At 34.9% G+C, this 23,165-nt stretch overlaps 1 protein-coding gene across 3 annotated transcripts; it reads right to left on the bottom strand.

The window, feature by feature from the left end:
- Nucleotides 1-597: 597 nt before the first annotated feature.
- Nucleotides 598-23,137, bottom strand: msps (msps cytoskeleton-associated protein 5). 3 transcript variants are annotated; one of them, XM_081979875.1, is made up of 26 exons: nucleotides 22,945-23,137; nucleotides 22,467-22,852; nucleotides 20,169-20,395; nucleotides 19,954-20,111; nucleotides 19,479-19,900; nucleotides 19,240-19,420; nucleotides 18,926-19,177; nucleotides 18,608-18,821; nucleotides 16,870-17,020; nucleotides 16,563-16,810; nucleotides 16,269-16,498; nucleotides 16,017-16,171; nucleotides 15,394-15,613; nucleotides 15,155-15,334; nucleotides 14,973-15,104; nucleotides 14,659-14,849; nucleotides 14,355-14,605; nucleotides 9,951-10,188; nucleotides 9,564-9,893; nucleotides 8,567-8,772; nucleotides 8,324-8,512; nucleotides 7,950-8,265; nucleotides 5,791-5,972; nucleotides 5,397-5,736; nucleotides 4,776-5,055; nucleotides 598-1,113 (listed from the first exon to the last, which is right to left on the bottom strand). In XM_081979875.1, the coding sequence occupies exons 2-26, from the start codon at nucleotides 22,833-22,835 to the stop codon at nucleotides 944-946; spliced, it is 5,832 nt and encodes a 1,943-aa protein (XP_081836001.1). In that variant the 5' UTR covers nucleotides 22,836-22,852; nucleotides 22,945-23,137; the 3' UTR covers nucleotides 598-943. The 3 variants fall into 3 exon arrangements, with proteins under 3 accessions (XP_081836001.1, XP_081836002.1, XP_081836003.1); XM_081979876.1 differs by having other exon boundaries at nucleotides 18,608-18,785; XM_081979877.1 differs by having other exon boundaries at nucleotides 18,608-18,782.
- Nucleotides 23,138-23,165: the final 28 nt, after the last annotated feature.

The following is a 23,165-nucleotide window of genomic DNA, read 5'->3' as shown; positions in this document are numbered from 1 at the left end:
TTGATGATGGTATCTCGAGAACGAAACGTCGGAACTGAAAACGAAATACACAGAAAGATAGTCCTTAAAAAGTTGCTCTAACAATGTTCAAGCCAAATTAATTTTTTTTTAAAATTAGAGAAAATACAGCACTTTTTTTGAAAATTGTCGTTTTTGGTTTTGGAAGCAAAAAATTAAATATTTATAAAACAGTGTTGGATTCTCTAAAACTTTCCCCATTTAACCTTTGCGGTAGCTCTTACGGGAAGCGAAAATCCTGTATAGAGAATCTTGGACATACTGTATATTTTTAATACCATTTTTTAAAATCTTTATCATCCTAAAAATATCAAAAGTGTCACATTATGGCGTTGGTGCAAGTAGTAAACGGTATCGAGCAACCAGTTTCACTTTTCATTTCCTTACTTATTTACCTCAATATTCATAACAGGAAATAGTTTTAAGGAATTGAATTAATACTGTTTTATTTTTTTATTTAATCGTAATTCAAGAACGTAGTAAATTATATTATAAATCAAAGTATAAAAACCAGCTTACTAGATTAGGTCTAGCAGATTAACAGGAAAATAAATTTTTTTATTGATTTTCCTGTTAGTCCGCTAGACCTAATCTAAAAAACAAAATTGGTAAATAAATTAAAAACGTTATTTAAAATTAGGCAGAATAACAAACTAGTTTAAAACTTGTTGGTTTAACATTTTATAGTCACAGTCAGTTGTATAGGTTATATGACAATTTGAAGTTAAACTAAACCCATACAACTGACTCTTAGTAACCTACCAGAATTAACAATTACAGCAATACACATGCGGCAATCTAATGACAAAAATCACATTAAGAAAGATACTTTTGTGGTTTCCAAATTGAAGATACTCTACAATCTACATCCTATAATTATGGTGGAAACACGTTAAAACAATACTAACAAATATAACAGCCCGAATTATTCAGACGGTGGTAAAGGCCACGTACTGTGATCGACTTTATGACCGATCATCAGCTCGTCCCAAATATGGCGCCATCTATTCAGTCTTTCCTCGAAATACTCCGGTGTTTGCTCAGGATTGACTTCTCCATCTTCAGTGTTAGGATTATTATTGCTGACTACAGGATCTGAGCAATAGAACGCAACGATTAAACATCAGTGGACATAGCCAAAATGTCTGTATGTTATGACTATTAATTGAGAATCAAATGATATTTTATGACTCTAAAATAAAAACTAGAACCAAGTATAAGTGTTAAAGTTTTAAATTTCCATCAGGGGGAAGGAGCCATTCAATTCATCACGGTTTTTCCATAATCAATCGATAAAATTCTCGGATAATCGTATAGTTTAAACGTCAATGTGAAACTTTACTATAAGATGTTAATGCTAATTTTATAATTTCAAACTTCAGCTTGAAATTAAACTGAAGTTATACAGGGTGGTCCAGTTTTAAGTGTCAATAATTCACCATTTGATAGCCAATCAAAAAATAAGTTGACTTGGATTGTGTCAAGACTTGTGAAAGTCCAAATTTGTACTCAATAGTCTAAAAACTTGCTTTTTACTACTAGGAATGGTCTTATGATTCGCTTTCTCAGACTGCCATCCTGGTTGAGTGTCTGAAATTGGCATTCAAGAACTAAAAAAAGTCCAGAAATCAAGACAAAGATTGTATTGTGCATGAAACTAATATTTTACTACTAAAAATAGTATAAAAGTTGACTTTTAATGCTAGAACTGACTTTACTAGGACTAAAGAGAGTCCAAAAGTATATTTTCAAGACTTTAATTGGTGTACAACTCAATTTTCTGGACTGGACAACAAGTCTAGAAATAAATTAAATTTTCGGACTATTTTATTTCTAAAAATTAGTTCTCAAGACTATTATTGTAGCATTTGGTACCAACATTTTTTTGTTTTATTACTGAAGAAACTTGGCTTTTGGAAATAGTCTTAAACTCGATTTTTCAGTCTTAAAAAGCATTAAAAACAGTCTGAATTTCTTAGAGATGCTACAATTTATTGCACCTATGAGTGTAGAAGTCAATTTAATAGTGAAGAAGCTTGAAATAACATTTTCAAGACTATGGTCAGTGGACACACTGGCTTTTAGGCCTGATAAGTCAAAAACTTTGTAAAGATAGTCTTGAAACTCGATTTGAGGCACTGAAAACAGCCTTAAAACACTAAAAACAGGCTAGTTTATTAAGAAATACCCGAATTTTTAGCACTGAGGTGTCTAGAAGTCGATTTAATAGTGACAAAGCTTGGAATGCTATTTTAAGTCTATGAAGAATGTAAAAATTGTTTTTTAAGTTTGCTATGTCAATAACTTGGTGAAGATAGTCTTGAACTTGATTTTCCAAGCTGAAAGCAGTTTTGAAGCACTAAAAATAGTCCAGAATTCGAAGAAAATGAAAAGCAAAGTAAAAAGCACGAAAAGTTCGTTTTCAAGACAATTTTCATGAATCTAATGTTAATGTCCTGCATCTAAGACTATTTTCAAGACTAAAATATTGAAATTTGTCTTCAAATTATGAAAACTTACTTCAAATGCAAATTTTAAGCTTCTGATGTCACTTTTCATTAGTTTAGTCACATTTTGGGGTTCAAGTCAATTTTTAAGGTTTAAATGTATGAATTTGTAGTAACAAATTCTTGAAAAAGTAGTTTTTATGTCTACAAGTCAATTTTTAGTATTAAAGTCTCTCGATTTGCATGAAAACTGGTTATAAACACAACTTTTAATCTTCTGAAATTTTTACCTTTTTTAATTCAATTTTCAAAACTAAAGTCTTTTAGTTTGTCTGGAAACTATGAAAACTGGTTACAATAATATTTTTTAAACTTCTTAAGTGAATTTTCCGTTTCCAAGACAATTTTTAAGTTGGGTTGGGTTAGTTTTGGGTCTTTGACCGTAATAACGTGTAATAAAGTGCTTGTTCGAAATTTGATCAATATTGCTCCAACGGTCTGACAGTTATGACAAAAAACCGATTTTTTAAACAGAAATTTGAAAGATTCTATTTTCCTTAGGAAGCACTTTTCAGGAAAATGATATAATGAATGTCAACTTATTTTTTGATTGGCTATTGAATGGTGAATTATTGACATTTAAAACTGGACCACCCTGTATAAGCTGTTTATGAGAATAATCACCAAAAGGCTGACAGCTAAACTCGATCTTTACCAACCTATTGAGCAGGCAGGATTTCGTAAGGGCTATGGCACAAATGATCTTCAAACAATTAAAATCCTCATTGAAAAATACATACAGTATAATAAACCGTTAGTTCTCATTTTTGTAGACTATTAAAAAGCTTTTGACACAATAGTCCACCATAATATGCTATGCGCTGATTGCAGAATCGACCATCGCTACATCGACAGCATTAATTTTTCTCTGAATGAGTACATTTTCAAACGCACAAACATCGAGAACCTCGGCATCAACATTAATGGTGAAAAGCTTAGTCACCTTCGCTTCGCCGATAATCTGATATTAATTACAAATGATCTCAAAGAAGCGCAAGAAATGATGAGCGAGCTGAAAATCAATAAGGGCAAAACAAAGTTCATGACAAATCTAGTTGCCAGTGAAAACCTAACAGTGAACAACTTAAATATTGAGCAAGTATACTCCTACAAATACTTAGGCCACGAGATTCGATTGGGAAGAGATAATAAAACCTGCGAAATTCGCAGAAGAATAGGTCTTACACATAGAATAGGCCTTTGGAAGATTGAGCTACATCTTAAGATCTGATATTCCCATGTGTCTTAAGGAGAAAGTTTTCGACCAATGTATTTTACCAGTACTAACTTACGGAAACACTGACTCTAACAAAGAACACCGCGAACAAAATAAGAGAAGCGCAAAGAAGCATGGAAAGAATAATGTTAGGCTTATCACCGAAAAATAGAGTTCCAAACACAGAGGTGAGAAGGAGAAGTGGAGTAACCGATGTCATCACAAGAATATCGATAGAGAAATCTTTATTGGAGGCTTATGTCCAGCAGTGGATGAACGTATAGCTGTGATGATGAAATAGTCAATGAACCAAGCCCAATGACAGTCTAAACCGCATTAAAGTCTGTTGATTCGTTTCAAAATGGCGAGGTTATAAGAATGACCTAAAATCAATCACTGTCCCGGTTGACGTGGCGAACAGTTTATTATCATACAATATTTAAGGGCATCGGTAAAGCAAAACGTCTTATGGGAGATTCAATGCATTTTATGACAATCTTTTAACCCAAATTAAAAAAAAACTAGGCTAGATATTGCTGTTTTTTAAACGGCATATGAAAGAAGACACTTGCTAGAATGTGCGAAAGTCAATATAATTTTTATAGTGCGTCAATTAAAATATTTAGAAGCATTTTAACAAAATGCTAAAATTACCATAATTTTCAAGTCACTATTTTTCCTACCTGCAAAACTTTTTTGGTGACAAAAATAACTTTCGCACATTGCCCAAACCTTTAGCTATTTAATAAAAAAAAAATCACGCAAATAAGTTAAAAATTAAAGTCGTAATTTGGGTTAAAAGATAGGACTAAAAAGTTGCTCGAATTTCGGAGCGGAAATCTTGCATCTTTGTTCCATATCACTCTAGGAGTATCGTCGCTTAAACAGTAATGTCTGCGTTAACATTGCCGTAGTTTTATCGACAGAAACAAAGAACGAACAGTGTTTTTTATATATTTTTCTGCACGTAGGCCAAGCATCGCGATCGAAAAACGTAAAGTCTTTACCGATCCCCTTAAGACGAGTAAACTTACCGGAATTCATATGTTTCTCCATCTTGCGCAAATTTTCGATCTCTTTAAGCCCGTTGCGGATGTATCCTTGGAAAAATTCGCTGGAATTTTTCAAGAACGGTTCGATGTCCGCTTCCGGATGCTGACGCATGAAATCGTACAGTAGATTTAAGCCTTCTTTGGTGTTGTCCTTGTTGCCGATTTTCTGGAAAATCTCCGTCAGCATTGTGTGATTGGCTCGGGATAGAGAGCTTCGCTGTGATTGGAGCGGGACGTCTTGAGCTTGCGCTATTTTTAAGCTCTTCAAAAAGATAATAAGGTTTCAGATATGTGTCACGTTCTGATGTTGTTAATATCAATAATAAGTGCTTATTTGGAAATTAAATTATAAGGCTTTTCTTAAATTATCAGGAAGTGTTATTGAATAAAATAATATACCACGGCAAAGGTGAAAAAACATTAAAAATATATGTGGTATGAGCCCATTTTGTTAATCTACTGTATACGTTTACCAGCATACAAATGATTATATTCTTAGTCTAATACTATCGCTCTTTCTACCATCGATGGTACAAAGAACATGTCACACTCAACTTCAGTGCGCACAAAAGCACTATTCACACTATTAAAAAAATAACTCACCTTTAACAAACGTAAAATATACGATTCAATGTCAGACTCTGCCGGATTAGGAATTTTGCCGAGCAGTTGCATGGATTGGGCTCCCTTAATTTTGACAGTCGAGTGTATAATCGTTTTGATGGTTCTGAGTGGGGTATCCACGGACCGCGACGTCCACCACTTTGAAGGAAACTTGACCAAAAATTGGTGCACCTCCAACATCACCAGTTCGTAGTCAACGTCTTCGCCCCATAAGGGCATCAGTTTGATCACTTTCCATAAACATTTCATTACCAAATCGATATGCCTCTCCGAACAATTGTCGTTGGCCATGCACTCGGTCATGAGTTTAATCAGGGCGCTAGAAATAACCAATTCAAACAAAATGTTCTAGTTAAACTTACAAAACTCTTACCAAATCACCGCGGTGTGATCCGATTGGTCGATAATTTTTACGCAATTAATGTTGATAACTCTGACGTAGGCATCACCGCATCCTTCCAGTTTTTGATCCACAAGCAGTACGATTAATTCATTGATTAACTGTTGTATCAGATGTGTTTTAACCGCTTTACCCAAGCTCGGTTTCTGGTAGAACTGTTAGAAAAATGCATGAAAAATATTATGCTGTTAATTTAACCATCACATTCAAAGTAGTGTTTAATAAAGAATTTGTTAAAAAAAATAAATTAAAACTAATTTTAGTTTTATCGGCAAAATAATAATTAAATCACAAAGAAAACAGACTCAACGTTGTACATTTATTTGGTGACAGGTTTCGGCTTAAGCCATCCTCAGACCTGAAAGACATACATATCAAAAATAAACAAAACAGTACAAATACACATAAACGGGAACGGCTTGTGTGTCAACCGGAGTTCAAAGCTGCGTAAATGGAGTGGAAGTCAAGATAAGAAAGGCAGAAAAGCAAACTTTAGGTCTTTTCATTATATGGATTTGATCTTCTGTTTTGCATGTATGAGAAGCTAAATTGTTGTTGGTTTTTAATGAGATTTGTATATTTAAATTTTGAAAACCTTTGGCTATTTTGTTTGAAGTATTGCCATAGAAATCAAAAGATTATTTACTTGGATAATGATCATCCGATGCTATCTGTTATTGCCTTCAGCCTTGACGATTATTGCACAGACAAATAAAAGTTGAGCATACAATTTGTATGTTGACAATCATTAAAATTAAATAAAGTGCAAGTAGAAGTGGAATTCAAGTACACTGGTACCATAAAACGAAATTAATATACTCAGAGGTGATGTTTTTTTGAAATATAAAGTTTATATAGCTACAACAAGTCATCATTTACTGTTTCTAGAGTAAAAAGATTTTTCGTTTTTGTCTAATTTTGTCTGAGAGATGGGAGTAAATAGTAAATTAGGAACTACAGTTTTGATATTGGAGAAACTTGTTGAAGCTGTCTTTAAAAGTCAAAGGTTGTGGATGAAGTTGCTGTTATCTGAAACATTTATTGAACCAACCCTCGGTACAATCTTAAAAGTACCCAGAATGTTTTATACATTTTGAATTGGAATCACTGGCCAACCACCAAAAAAGAAGCTAAACAACAAAGAACCATAGATCCCATATCCTCCATCCCATATAAATTTGTATAATTTCCGCCCTGTTTTCAAATTCAATCAGCTGATGGTTGTGTCGGTAAAGCAGTTTCCATGTGTTTCTTTTACTTAGTTTTACCAGAGCTCCATTGTGGCGCTTCTGACAACAATGTGACTAATAATTTACTACGGTAATAATCACTCTCCTTTAGTATTATGTATATCCTCGTCGACCTAGACCAAAATTAATGACACTTCTCCACAGCAATTTTTAAGGCTGTTTAAAGTGGCATTATCAGATTTTTATTTCGAATGCACGAAACGGAGCCCCAAAACAGATTATCTACCAAACACCAGCTGATACTTGGAAGAGGACCAAGAGGGCGATATAAGGACCAGGTGAAAGAAGACCTAAGAATGCTGAGAGTTAGGAATTGGAGAGCCAAGGCGCAAGGGAAAGAGGAGAGCCAGAGATGATGATGATCTATGCAATGTTATGGTCCGGTAAGTTCGGTTACATAACAAGTTATTCTGTTTATGATTCGTTAGAAGTGTTTACGTCGTGGTCAAATTCAGTGTCTTCGTCGGTTTTTTTCTAGCTTTTCTTCAAACCTTCTTGGCTTCAAATAGGCATTCAAAAACCAACCACAATTTTCAGGTTTCCATTTATTGCAACGGTAGCATGCAGCCACATAGAATTGACATATATGGAGCGCAAAATTTTTTATTTTAACAAAAAGGAGCCTGGAGGAATCAGGTTAGAGTCGATATTTTCAATCTTCTTTTATTTCGACATAATAAAAGAGTTGTCATAGAATTGGAGTCCATAGAGGTATTATTTAGTCTAGAGATCACAGGGTCCCTGTTTAATTTTCATATGTAATGAGGTAAATAAGAAAATATTGTTTGAGACGTTTTGAGTAAAAACAATCTGCAGTATTTAAACAATTACAGATTAACAGTTGAGCAAAATGACCAACATATTATAAAAAAAATGACTTACCATATCAATGCTCTTAAACAAATCCCGATAAATCCTGGCAACGCTAGGATCAGTCAACGGATCCAAAGTATGTAAATATCTCAACAAGGATACCATAGCTTCGAAAAACTCTCCTTCGTAGTCGCTAAACACTTGAATTTTCAAGGGATTGTTCATTAGTTCCGCGAACTGCGTCAATCCTTGTAAGCCCATAGCCAGATTTTGTGACCCGACGAGTTTAATGGTTTTCTGAATATCCGGATCAGATGCAGGCGAAGGCTGATGCACTGTATATTTGTTGGCGATCACAGGTTTTGGAGGTGAAAGCGGCATTATTCTGTTCCACAAATCAATCATTTAATAGTGTTTCTGAAGAAAACTTGAGTATTAATTACTTGGCTTTATTGTCAAAGAAGGATGGCATCTTGATTTCTTCCTTGAGGAACTCCAAATCGATTTTTTGAATCGGTAACTTCTCGAAGTATGGCACGATTTTATCCAAGTCGTTCATGAATTCCGATTCCAATTTAAAAGGTCCTTGAACTTCTTTTTTGACTGGTTCAGGTGCTAAAGCAGTGGGCAACCTACAAGATTCAGACCAGTCTAAACTAATTTTAACTTTTACGGGAAAGTCCTACGCTGGTACAGGCATGGGAAGCATAGCCTCATCATCGTCCATATCCTGATCATCGTCGTCCATCAAATTGACAGTTTCATTGGCGTTACCATTACCAATTGGTTGTAAAACTTCAGCAACAACAGCAACAGGGACTTTTGGCATAACTGATCGACGACTGGCTCGTTTGATACGTTCCTCAAGTAACGACATGTCTTTATCGGATATCTAAATAACCAAGAAATATTTTTTTAGATACGATACAGGGTATTAGGAAATGTGATGCCAAGATACTAATAGAGGACGCATTCGTTTTCAAACTCCATGGAGCGAGCAGAGCGTTTTCGACGTCACGATGACGAAATTTGGCAAAACCAGAATTGAAGCAACAATACGTAGTTTTAATTTGTGTATTAAAACCTGCATCACCCTGTATAGGGCGTTCCATTTAAAAAAAAAGTATGTTTGGTTCCTATCTTAAAAAAATCAAATGGACATAATTTTAAAATCACCATGTATCTCAGAAACGGGGGCAGCTCTGGAAGGTACGACTGTTTCATCGTTTCTTTCACAAGAATCGAGCACAGGTTCGCAAAAACCGCATCACTCTATCTTTGCTAGTTTTGGAGATACCCCGTAAAACCATCGAATTTAAGACATCCTGTACACACCCTCTATTAGTGCCTAAGGCTCTTCTTGCAATAAAGCAAGCCTCTTACACCCCTACCAACCCCCTTTTCTACAGATGACAATAACATAAAAACACACATCACTTCACTAATCAATAATTAACGTTGCCTTGATTAGAGCAGATCCCAAATAATAAAAAGTATAAAAAAAGATCACATTCATAGGAACACATTGATTAGCAATCGAAAATCGACAATTTTCTTCTGATGTGCACTGAGATTTTGAGATTAAAGATCATTTTGTCCAACGAATTTAAAATCTGACTTTTCGATTACTAACCGATTTGTTCTTATGAATGTAGCCAAAATAACCATGTAAACAAAACTTACGTTTCCGACCATTTTGTAGACCTTTTCTCCAACAATATTGTAAGCTTGAACAACACAATTCAAAGCAGCATTCCGGACCGAATTATCCCTATCCGATATTTGTTTGGCTACTTCCTTCAAACAGGCAGCCGGTGATGGTTGGCAAATAGTGGTGCCGTAATGCTCAATCATCGCACCCATTACTTCTAAACATTCCGCTCGTTGACGCGCATTTTTCGATTTGATCCCCTCCATGACGTAAACGGACAAACGACTGACCGGAAACACAGAAGTGATTTGATTCAGCAAGGAGCGGACGCCGTTCCGGACAGCGTCTTTGGGATCACCAATCTACATGTTTTAGTTGACATATAGCTCCATATCCAGGTACTAGTAGTCACTAATTACCTTAAGAACTAGGTAAGGTATAAAACACGAGCCTTCACTTTCCAGCAGTCGATACTGTTTCTCGACTAACATGTTAAAGACTGAGTGTAAATACTCCAAGCCCTTCAACAACACTGACGGATTGGTATCAAAGAATCTTAGTGTAAGCCATTTTAGTATAAGATCCAAATTAGAAATCAGAGCTTCGCTGTGATCTGGAAGGTCTTCCATTAGAGATTCTATTGCTTTGATGTGATATCTGTAAATAGAAAGTATAAAAGAAGACTCAAAGAATAATGACAAATTTAGACAATCCATAGAGTTAGAAAGCAATGCCACTAAAAAAAATAGCAAGTGGGTAAAACATTGTTCTTATCATAGGTTATATCCCGAGACGTTCAAGTTTTATCGGGTAAACTGTGCATAGGTAATTTTTTGCAAAATTTTGCTTGGAAAATGATTGAGACTAAATAATTCGACGATAAAATATTTCAACATTTTTTCCAAAGATTTTTTATTATATACAGGGTAATTCAAATTCGACCCTCACCATTGGGATCTCAGAAACCATAAGAGATACGAGAAAGTTTAAATTGGGGCAAAGTTGCGCAATTTTTCAACTCAACCAAATGCTGTTTAAAAAATTTTAATTTTCCGAGTACTTCCGAAGATATCCGAAAAAAACTGAAAATTTGATTTTTTGTTTTTATTTATTTCTAACCTTAATTGAAGAGATATCCCAAAACTAAAAGCATCTTTTCATTGCCACTTTTTCCTAGCTATTCGATGATGGATTCAAATTTGCCACACGACGTTTCGTTTTCTGTCAGTCATCATCAACTTTCTTTTTTCTTATGGGCGCCATATTGGATTTTTAGCCCACCAAATAGTACGTTTTATTCTGATTTTAGTGATGTATAATAACTTATGATTTGCTTCATAAATAACAAAATAATTCAATAAAAACTATTTTTACTTTAGTTATTGGCTTTGAGTTAATGGGCCGTTTTAAAAAATGTCATTATTTGACAGTACTTGTCAAACACGATAATTCGGACGATCATTAGAGCGTCAATCATAGTTAAAAATGTATCTAGAAAAGAAACCCCCGCAGAAAATGTTATTATTATACAAGCATTGCTGAACTATTTAGGTTAATCAGAAAAAGAGATTTGTTAGCATTATCTCTAACTTAAAAGGCTTATTTATGTTTCCAAGAGAAAGATCATCATTTTAGGAACTTCATTTTTTGCCAAATTTAAATTTTTTATAATGTTAAGTGCAAGTTTGTAGTTATTTATACAGTAAGTGACAAACCATTTTTTATTCATTCATATTTATTCGAGTGAATAAACCGGTTTAAGTCACGTGTCTTATACAGTATTTTATTAAATTTCGACTTTTTATATTAAAAAAAAAACTAAAATTACAGTTCTATTATTTGCACCGCGCCCCGTAGATGTAACATTGATGTTTGTTTGTTTACATCTGTAAATAAGCGAATGTCATTCAGAGTGATTTAATAGTTATTTATACAGCAAGTGACTTAAACCATTTTTTATTCACGAAAAGAACAACTAGGTCCACAAGCGTAGCGAGTGGCCTAAGCTCTTCGAGTGAATAAACCGGTTTAAGTCACGTGTACACCTTTGTGACTAAGTATGTTCAGGCCAATTGCGTGTGACAAGTACTACCAAGTAATCTTCATAAAAGGTCTCATTCACTCAAAGGTAACAAAGATAAAATCTCTAAAAGCTCTAATGATCGTCCGAATTATCGTGTTTGACAAGTACTGTCAAATAATGACATTTTTTAAAACGGCCCATTAACTCAAAGCCAATAACTAAAGTAAAAATAGTTTTTATTGAATTATTTTGTTATTTATGAAGCAAATCATAAGTTATTATACATCACTAAAATCAGAATAAAACGTACTATTTGGTCGGCTAAAAATCCAATATGGCGCCCATAAGAAAAAAGAAAGTTGATGATGGCTGCCAAAAAACGAAACGTCGTGTGGCAAATTTGAATCCATCATCGAATAGCTAGAAAAAAGTGGCAATGAAAAGGTGCTTTTAGTTTTGGAATATCTCTTCAAATAAGATTAGAAATAAATAAAAACAAAAAATCAAATTTTCAGTTTTTTTCGGATATCTTCGGAAGTACTCGGAAAATCAAAATTTTTAAAACAGCATTTGGTTGAGCTTTAAATTGCGCAACTTTGCCCCAATTTAAACTTTCTCGTATCTCTTATAGTTTCCGAGATCCCAATGGTGAGGGTCGAATTTGAATTACCCTGTATAGATATATTTTTATTATTTATTTTTCATTTTTTTGGGGTTTGAAGAAAACTTTCAAGACCGAAGTCTTGAAATTAGTCTGTAAACCATGAAAAGTCACTTGACAGGCAAATTTGAAGGCACCTTCCAACACTAGACCATTGAAGTTAATTTGAAAACTGACTTGACGGCACATTCTAAAATGTCAAGCCAATTTTCATGGTTTTGAAGTCAATTTTCAAAACTGTAGACTTGAAATTAGTCTGAAAACCATGAAAACTGACTTGAAAGATACATTGTAAGCCTTCAAACTAGTTTTCATTGGTTTGACGTCAATTTTAAGATAAAAGACTGGAAATCAGTCTAAAAACCATGAAAAGCAAATGTTAAGCCTTCAAGCCAATTTTCTTGGGTTTGAAGTCAATTATCAAGAGTGAAGTTTTGAAATTAGTCTGTAAACCGACTTGAAAAGCATGTTTTAAGCTTTCAAACTAGTTTTCATTGGTTTGAAGTAATTTTTACGACAGCATACTGGAAATTAGTCTGAAAACCATGAAAACTGACTTGAAAGATAACATTGTAAGCCTTCAAATTAGTTTTCATTGGTTTGACGTCAATTTTAAGACAGGAAACTGAAAAGCAGTCTAAAAACCATGAAAACCAACTGGAAAGGCAAATTTTCAGTCTTCAAGCCAGTCAATTTTTAAGACTGCAGACTTGAAATTAGATTGAAAACTGAGTTGAAAGGCAAACTTTAAGTCTTTAAGCTAGTTTTCATTGGTTCGACGTCAATTTTTAAGACTAGAAACTGGAAAAAAATGAAAATTCCGTATCTCCGCCATTTTTGGGGTTTTAGCCACCGTAAAAACCTCAAAATGCTCGTCTAAAATTGCTCTTTCACCTCGTGCTAACGGCAACAGAGACAGTGTAGAAATCTGTTTTTTTTTTTTTTTTTTTTTTTTATTAACTTTCTTTATGGCATTCACCACTAGGGTATTCAGCCAGGCCAAGTTAGGTTAGGTCGAGGGTGGCCTACGCCACGTCAGAGCTTAAGCTCCTCCTCTTAGGTCTGACCAAGAAGTCAGCAAGACAACACAACAAAGGCTTCAAACTCCTCCATCCGAGCTCCTCCAAAGGTGTGACAGCCCCCCCAGAGCCCGGAAGCGCGAAAAGTTTTTTTCCTTGAAACACTTAAAGGCACGATCCGAGCAAAAGATGTAGTCCTTCCTCGTGGAAACTATAACCGTCACTGTCACATCCACGTGGTCTTCTCCTAGGTTTTCACCCTTTCCACCTCCTGGAAGTGCACCGCACAAGACAATTCCCAGTAGACTTTTAGGAATCGACATTTCCACTTAGAGCTCCCACCATCTCCACTCGACCGGCTGCGGAGTTCGGTCGTCAACTCCAAATTTCTCTGTACACCGTTTCAAGAAACGTGGTTTCTTAGCGACACAAAATGGCGCCCACGAAACAGACGTGCGATACGTTTCAAGTTGAAAACCGGACTCCCAAAAAAATCTGGTTTTGTCTGGTTTTAGGGAAATGCTTGATTTGGCAACATTGCAGTTTTTATCAAATTAGAAGAATCATAAAAACAACACTATGGCCCTTCGATTCAAAAAATAAAATGTCAGTTTGGCAACAGTGCAGAAGGTAGGTTTTGTCTGGTTTTTACTAAATTAGAAGAATTATAACGAGAATGATTATGTAGAAAGAAAATTATTTTTAGTTTTTACGAATTGACGATTTTGCACTAAATAACGGTTTTTTTTGCTTTAAATGACGTTTTGAGTTGTTTTTCAGTGCTAAAACGAGTTACAGGGAGCATAAACACTGTACAATAGTTATTTTCCTAACAAGTGCGGGAAAGGCACTTTCCGCACGTAATAGATAATTTTTTCCCCTAGAGTTACCAATAATTGAAAATAAATCATAAATTTAAATTGAAAAATTAATTTTAATAATATTATATAGAATAATAATTTTGAATATGATACATTAAATACCATAATTTAATTTTTCCACCCTAGTGCGGGAAAATGATTGAAATGACAAAAACAGTGTGGAAATATTATCATTTGCGCACATTTGTTTATAACATTATTACAGCATTTTCAATTATTCCATTAAAATTACGACTTACCGAAAGTCTGAATGAAACATGTTAGCCATCAAGGTCCTATTAATGTTAGCGCTAGTCATTTGATCCTTCAAAAGTTCAACAAATTCTTCTCTCGGCTGTGTAAAATTCCATTTTAATACTCTCAGCTTGGATTCGTCTATCGTTCTTTGATGTTTCAAATTATTGACCACTAAAAGCGGCGAGGTATCCACATCGTCGTCTTTTTTTCGACTGCTGCTGGAAACGGCAGGCTTTCCTGGGGCACTGGCAGACTGAACAGCAAAAATTGTTTGGGTGATTCAAAAAATATAACGCGGTTAGTTACTTTTGGCTTAACGGCATTTTGTTTGTTGGCGACCGGTTTGGTACCCTTGACGGTCTTTTCTTCTGGCGGAGGAGCCTTTTTCGGGAGAGGTTTGGCCGGGAGATTGGGTCTGGCTTTTTCTAAGGCTGCGGTTACGACCGTTTTGGAACTGGGTTTCACTTTTTCCGTTTGTTTTAGCATTGATTCATAACCTAATTTAAACAAGATTAAAATGTTTATTTGAAAAATGTGATGGTGGACCACACGGAATAATCATCTTGAATCAAATACTACATTCTAACTGAAAAAAACTAAAAACACTAACAAACACATACCTAAGTGAATCATGATGCCCAAAACAGCTTCGCTGGCATTTTTCCTCACGTCCGCATTCCGATCTTCCAAATTACTGTACAGATGAGGAACGCACGCAACTAATTCTTCCTTGGGAATGGTTTTAAGAGGAACTACAAAATATTTAATTAACATTCGGTTGAATGGATTAAATGTTAATTACTCTTTGGTAACGCCTGTGCTAGCCAACCCCACAATTCGGACCGAAGTACTGGCGAACCAGATTTAAAAGCGTCGGCCAACATTTCTCCTTCAAAGAACTCTTTGTAACCGCATTGTTCTGCAAACGTGTTGATCGTGTCCAAGGCGGTGGATCGCATCCAAGCTTTGGTATCTCCTAAATCTAATCAACATACCTCATGTTATGTAAACCAATCAACTACACTGACATTTTGTACTTACTCTGAACAAAACCAGGGAACCAGGCTCTAATGTATTGCTTTGAGGGCGGTCCCATTGATTTGGCGATGTTTTGGCATATGTTTAAAGCAGTCTGCGCTATTTTCACGTTGCTATCGGACAATCTGGCAGCTAAGGGTTGCGGTAAATCGCCCAAGTTTGGTTTTATAAGTTTTGCTTCCTGGATTATTGCACTCAGTTTGTTTAGAGCTTCAATTCTTTCCTGCAAGTGTAATTAGTAGATCTGGCTTAACTGACTTTGATCAAAAAGATGTAGCTTAGCTAGTAAACCAATAAAATGCACCCGCAAAGAGCAGATTCAATTGACCCATTTAATTAATATAAACGTGATTAATGTGTGTTGGAAGTAAACAATCTGCGAATTATTTTCTCCAACCTACATAACAAAATGACAAAGCTTATGAGCAGTATACAGGGTAATTCAAATTCGATCATCACCATTGGGATCTCGGAAACGATAAGAATTACGAAAAAGTTTGAATTGGGGCAATGTTGCTCGATTTAAAATTAATTATTTATTGAATTACCCTGTATATATTAAAAAATACATATTTTCCTCATTATTATTATTCTTAAGACTAATGTGTCAGCCCAAAAAAACATACCTTCCAATTTTTGTCCATTAACTCGTTAATTAGACTCTCAGTAATTTGACTACTAATGTCAACTCTAGGAAGCAAATCCTGAACATTTATAACTTCCTCAGTGTCATCTTCGACCGCGTCCAAGCTGTTGGTACTGGCAGATTTAGCTACTGCAGCTAATTAAATTATTATATATTAGAAAATAAAATTATCTGATATGGAATAAAATAGTAGAAGACTGATTAACACTGCACAACCATAAAAAAAACTTACCTTTTTTGCCCCTGGTAGGTGTAGGAGCAACTTCACCCTCATATTTTCCAAACTCGGCACTAATCTGATCGCGTAGAGCCGCTTTTTCGTTCTCAAAAAACATGTAAAGCGACGACCCCATGTACAAATACATCGTTCCTAGCATTCCAATAGCTGCTTGCCTTACACCTGGATTGGTTGAGCCCAAACCCGTTTTGCAATATTCGATCAAAGCTTTAGGGTCCACGCCTCTGAAAAGTTCCAGAAAATAACCATCCGTCCAGTTACTCTGAGAGTTAAAATCGAAAAACCCACCCAATTCCAAATTCTTTTACAGCTCCAGCCAGCCACGTCAACGCTTCCTGTTGCACTTTAGGACTTTTCTGCGCAAACACCGCCTCTAAAACGGCATTTGACACGTGATTCAAAGTGGTGGCTTCCGCCATGGCGGTAGCTGTTTCTGCCACTATTGCACCATTCTTGGCGTCGCCAAACTTTTCGGAAACATCGTTGACGCAACAATTCACGCTCGTGGTAGAAAACTGGCTGTTTTCTGCTAAGTGCTGTAATACGTTTCAATAGAAAAATTCTCAAGCCAGTCAATTTGAATGCGTAACAGTACCTTGACAATTTCAAGTTTTACTTTAAGTACTTGGAAATTGGTGTCTTTTAGGCCTGGTTTCTTTACAAGAATTTTTATTAACGCTTGAGACGGGATGGATTTACCTTCCATAGATTGGACTTTTGACAGAATTTCTTCAGCAGCAGCTAACCTATCGACAAAATTGTATTGAGATTAAAATGACGTCTAATAATTAACTTAAAGCTTTGCTATGATATTCTTATCTTTGGAAAATCCAACTATGCAAAGACATTGTTATAAACTGCTCAACAAAAAGATCGCCCAGTTTTCTGTTCATATTTACATTTTCATAAACTCCTCACAGGAAATATCATTACAGCAAAATCTCCAGCCAAATACAGGGTGATTCACGCTGATGGTATATTAGAAATATCTAGAGAACGACTCAATATTTTTCGTGAAATTTGGAGTTTAGCCTAGCTTGGGTCCAAACTCTCCATGTGTTGCCAGATCAGTTGAAAAGAACACCAACTTTTGATTTTCAAATGGAACACCCTGTTTCTAATCTTATTTTTGAATTCCTAGCAAGAAGGCTAGTAATTAATGTTGATACTTTCCTATACCGTTTCTTAGATATTTCGTAAACATGGTAAATTTGTCAGCAAAACGGTTGTTTAAATATTAATTAAATTCTCAAGTTCTGTAAGGTTTGTTTATGTGACCTTTTGTTCTCAGTTAGACAATACCACATGGTTGAAAAGTTCAAAGACTTAACATGAAAAAACCTACAGGGTGGTCAATATTTACCTTTAAGTCGGATAGATAGAAAAACTGCCAGAAGTTCGTTTTTTTAAATGCAACCACCAATGTATTATGGTTTGTAATAAAAGAATATTAAATTTAGAACAATTCTATGTATACTCTGCCTATACCTAACTTCAACCGTTTCTGACTTATTAACAGTTTTTCCTTAACTCCATACTAATCTGAATATGGACACCTGCTTGTGCTAAGTTTGAACCAGTGTTGAACTTGACAATTACTATCACAACATGTTGTAGTTATGGAATCGACAACTAGTCGATTAGTATTGATTAGTTAGTATGGATTACGATTGAAATGGAAAAACTGTTAATAAGTCAAAAACGGTTGAAGTTAGGTATAGGAAATGTGTTTGTTCTAAATTTAATGTTCTTTTATTACAGTTTGTCGCCATCTTTGTTTAACCGACAGATTTCTAATTATTCTCTCTTCTTACCACTGGTTTCTTATGTATAATTTTGAAATTTCCCGTACCAGTATACTATACTCTCTGTCCCAAGAGAAGTGGCAGTAAGTTATTAACTATGACGTAATATTGAAACTCACGTATGTCTTATTAGTTCTCGAGATTTTCTTTTGTATTTTGTGGTTGCCGGCTTGAGCGTTTTTTCCGGTGATTTTTAAAAAAGCTGGGTTTTTGTTTAACCGGACATACTTTGAATGTGCCGTTGTTGAGCATTTTTAAAATACTACTTTTTTTTGTTACCGGCAGATTAAGAAAAGTTACCTCGTGTCAGTGCAAAAATGTGGTTTTTCTATATAAATTTATAATACTTATCAGTATCTTTTATATGAGACTATCACTCAAATACTAAAATGCAGACAATGTGTCGTAAATACAATGAATTGAGAACAAAATAATAATTTTTTTGAAATTCCAAGATTATCAAAACAACACTAAATAACAATTTTAATTACAGGTCATCACACAACAGCAATTTTAAAACACACTCACCTGGTTTTCCATACTGGATTAGAAAGTTCCATAACCACATTCCCAGGCAACAGATCTTGAATAATTGCTTCGACTTCAACATCATCCAGCTCCTTTTCGATTTTTGGAGCTGCTTTAGGAACAGTCTTGTTTGCTCCTTTAGACCGCACCACAGTGGCCGAGCCGGACGTTACACCTGCTGAAGGCTTTTTTTTAGCGGAAACAGCTGCGCTACCTGTTTTTAAGCAATAACGCAAAACTAAAAACAACTCAAAAACCAAAAATAAAAACAACAAATCCAAGCCAAAATAAAATGCAAGTTAAATGCAGGCTAGTTACCTGAAGACGGTTTTCTTGCCGCTGCTTTAGGAGGAGCACTAGCTTTTGCCGGAGCGGTTTGAGCTCTGGGTTTTTCCTTTTTAGGTGCGGCGATTTTAACTACAATTTCGGCTTTATCATAATATTCTTTAATTTTGTCCATTTTCAGTTTGTCCTTTTCCAATTCTAGTAAAAATGGAGCCACCGCTTTCTCGCCGACCAGTTTCATTAATGTTCCCAAAGCTTCCGCCGATGATTCCCTTACAGAAGGATCTTTAAATGGTTCAAAATCATTTAGTTAGTGTGTACAAGAAGTTGTTTTGTTCTGTACCAACCTGACTCATTAATATTTTTAGTCAGGGCACCTGTTATGGCTTTGAGAAGTTTCTTATTAATTGAAGTGGGCTGTGTTTTTGTAAAAGCCCGAGCGACAAATAAAGAAACCTCAGTTTTTACTGTGGGATTTTTGTTATTCAAAGCTTCAAGAACGTCCTCTAATATTGCTTCAAAATTAGTCTGTTTAAAGTGTAATATTGAGTAATTAAAAGCACATCAAACAAAAACAAACACTTACAGTTAGGTAAGTAGCATCAATTGCTTCGCGAATTGCCTGAACAACGTTTTGTTTCTTCTCCTTAAACTTTTCAAGTAATGGCAATATCAAGGTGCCTGAATATGTCTGGAACTTCTTCCTTAATCCATTCGCCAAACCTGCAATGCATCTACCAGCCAAGGCAACACAAATTACGTTCGAATCCTTTTGAACGACTTTTTTTAAAGCCCGAACAAGGTCACCGTAATCGCCGCTTTCTAATTTGGGAAACTTAAGCAAGTTCTCCAAAGCTTCTAGAGACTCTTTGCGTTCTTGCCATTTTTTCGCCTCGATCTTTTCGTAAAAGTCTTTAGGCAGTTTTGATAAAACCTCGACCGGATCAGCCAAGTCGTAAGGATCAAGATCTTGAGGAACGTCACTTTCGTCAATTTCCTCATCTCCATCTGAAATATCAAGTATGTACAAACAAACCCACAAAAAGTTAGTCAAAACTGACCAGCAGGTTCTTCAGAGCTGGTTACTCTTGCCGCCTGAACTTGCTGTTGTGATCTAATAAACCTTGTAGGAGACCCTTTCTGTCCTTCAATCTTCGCAAACTCAGCTTCCAACTCAGTCATTTGAACTGCTTGTAGGTTAGCAGCCTGCAAGTGGCTTCTACAATTTAAAATCCTCGTAAAATACTACACTATTATGAAATTTCACAGTTCTGACTTTAGACCAGGTCCCATCCATTTATAAAGCTCAACTACTAAAGCTCGAGTCTCATCTCTGACCGTTTTGTCTCTGTCTGAAAATAGAGTGCCCAACTTTTTTATTATAGGCTTTGGGGCGATGATTTTGATTCCAAATTCTTTTAAGGCCGTATTTAATACTTGGATGCATGCCGCCACGATTTTGGGATTCTTTTGTTCTGTTCCTTTGATCAGTTCGTCTTGAACCTGTTTTAAGGAAATTCAGAAACAGTTTTGGTGCATTTCCTGCTAAAAATTATTTTATGATAACTTAAGCTAAGTTGGATTTGGAATGTGACAGTTCAGATACAAAATGACACAGTCAATTGTTGGGACTACATTGGTCGCTGAATTTGATTCGTTCGTGGTCAATCTGTGCCAAATTGTATTCTTGTCAAATTCAGCGACCAATGTAGTCCTCAGACATAGAATGGCTCAAAAGTAACAAATATGCAGACTTTCGTCTCAAAATCGGCAAAGATCGATTCTGCTGTTGTTCTAGTCTGCATGAGGTATATTTACAAACAATTGGCTGTTGCAATAATAAAGCAGTGTCCATTGCAGTATCATCTTGTCTTATATGTATTTTTGGAAATATGGTATAATGCTTGTGGGGTCTTCAATGTTTAATGTCTGACTTTCATTCTGTAGATATTTATTTAAAAAATGGTCAGGGGGCATTATAAAAAAAATGCCCACGTCTGAGGGCATTATTTCTTATAAAGTTTGTTCTTACATATTAAAGTCTGTCAAAGATGTTTGCAGATACATCAAAAGTAGCATTGACACTATTCAAGTTTCTGTTTACATATTTGTGCAACTAGGCATACAAAACTGGATTGATATATTTACGTATTTTTATGTAAAATACTAATCTAATAAAATGAAATAAGTAGGTATACACCATACTTTTGTAAAGTTCAATCTTCAAAATTTAAAATTGACATAATGATTAGGTTAGGTTAGAACCTATTGTAAAGATTGGAATGTACTGAAAATGAAAGAAATTTAGACAATTTCTAACCAAACTAAAAATAAAAACATCACTACATTTTCAGATCATTGACAGACATCTTTTGAATATTATGAGAAATATTATATTATGCTTTTTTCACAATAACAGTATACACTAACCAAGAACAGACTATATAATAGCAAATCTCATTTACAAACAGATGTTTCTCATGATAATTAGAAATATTGTAGCTTGTAGCAGTTAGCTTGTTAATATTTTAAGTAATAATAATATTTTTAAGTGACAAAATAAAAATCTGTAAACTAAGATCTATGTACTATTCAGATTGAAGTACTAGTCCATTTTCACTCAGTGGAGCTGTACAAATACAGGAATATCAGTAACACTCAGTAAATTTATTAGGTTTTTAAAATCTTTTTTGAAAAATGCCCAACATGTTTTGAACCCAGGAGCAGCTCATCATCAGGGATGGTACAAAATTACAAATTAAACTGTCATTATGTTAAAATGGACAGCAAACCTGGGGTTAAGTATTTATTAGTTTTTAAGGAAAAACTTCACAAAAACCCATTAGCTTTAGTTTAAAGATGTAATCTTACAAAACAGAAAAAAATTAAAACTACATAATTATTGAGTTTAAATTAAAGAGAGGAGACAAAATATACATTTTAGGGACCTTCTCCCAAACACACATTTTAGGAACCTTCCCCTACACTTAGGGTTGCCCTTCTAAGGCCCCCTAAAATGTATGTTTTGTCCCATCTCTTTAATTTAAACTCAATAATTATGTAGTTTTAATTTTCTTCTCCATTGTAAGATTATTACATATTTAAACTTCAAGTTAATGGGTTTTTGAGAAGTTTTCCCTTAAAAACTAATTAATACTTAACACCAGGTTTGCTGTCCCCTTTTACAGAATAACAGCTTAATTTGTAATTTTGTACTAGCCTCTGATAATGAATATTGTGCTCCAAACATGTTGGTAAAGGTTTTAAAGACCTAATAAATTTATGGTGGAGAGTTACTGTTATCCCTGTACAAGTACTATTTGTTTCATTGTTTTAGATTTAAATCTTGCTTGTATTAAGCATCTTATTGCATTGTTCTGATTTGTTTCCCATGCTTAGTGTCATAAGTTATTTCAAAGTCATTCTAATAGGTCAGATCAAACTATATTTCTAAAGAGAGAAGAATCTTCAATATCTTTTAAAATAGTTTAAAAATAAAACTATTAAAAGTCTGTTGAACTTAAATACTTAGAACTGGAGGTATGCCAAAGAATGTTACTTAAAGATCACTTACCGCTTCATACTTTTCTATCTCTACGTACATCAATGAGACCTGCAAAGCCAACTCTCGAGTCTTTGTCTTTGGTGCTGCTATACATTTTGTGACTATGCCAGACATGACCTCTGACACAGTTTTTCCAGCATTGGCATAATTTTCCACATAAGCCAATGTGGCCTCGAGCCCTTTCTCTTGACCAACAGCATTACTATCAGTAACAAACTTCTTGACCAAACCCAAGTATTTGCCGAATTCTGGCGACTTTTCATCATCAATTTGCTTGAAAAGTTTGGTGACTTCTTCATAAGCACTGACCCTTGCTTTCCATAGTTTGTGGACACACCTCTCTTCTGGAGGTAGTTTTTTGTACTCGTCGTCCTCCATTTTTTAGACGTTACCCGCTAAAAAAATTAGGTCTTTAATGAGAGCAAAATCCGCATAATTATAGTGAATCACTTCCAAAAATGGAATTAAGTAGGTGAGGCTAACTTACCTAAAGAAATCAATAACAATCACAAATTACCAAATTTAACACTTTGACGATTTAAAAAATCAGTGACAGAGCTGCGTAAAGGCGCGAAGGTCAGTACTAAATGTTGGGAAAAATAGAGTTTCAACGTTTCAAAGGGATATCTTTATAGATTTTTCGGTTTGGAGTAGGAGCAAAACAAAAAACCATTGAAAAAGCTTCAACTGTCAAAAAATTTCAAAAAT

This window comes from Ips typographus, linkage group LG5 (genome assembly GCF_016097725.1).
Source record: "Ips typographus isolate SLU linkage group LG5, UJ_Ityp_2.0, whole genome shotgun sequence".
In the NCBI taxonomy this organism is placed as follows: Eukaryota; Metazoa; Arthropoda; class Insecta; order Coleoptera; family Curculionidae; genus Ips; species Ips typographus.
This window is presented reverse-complemented; position numbering and strand designations above follow the sequence as displayed.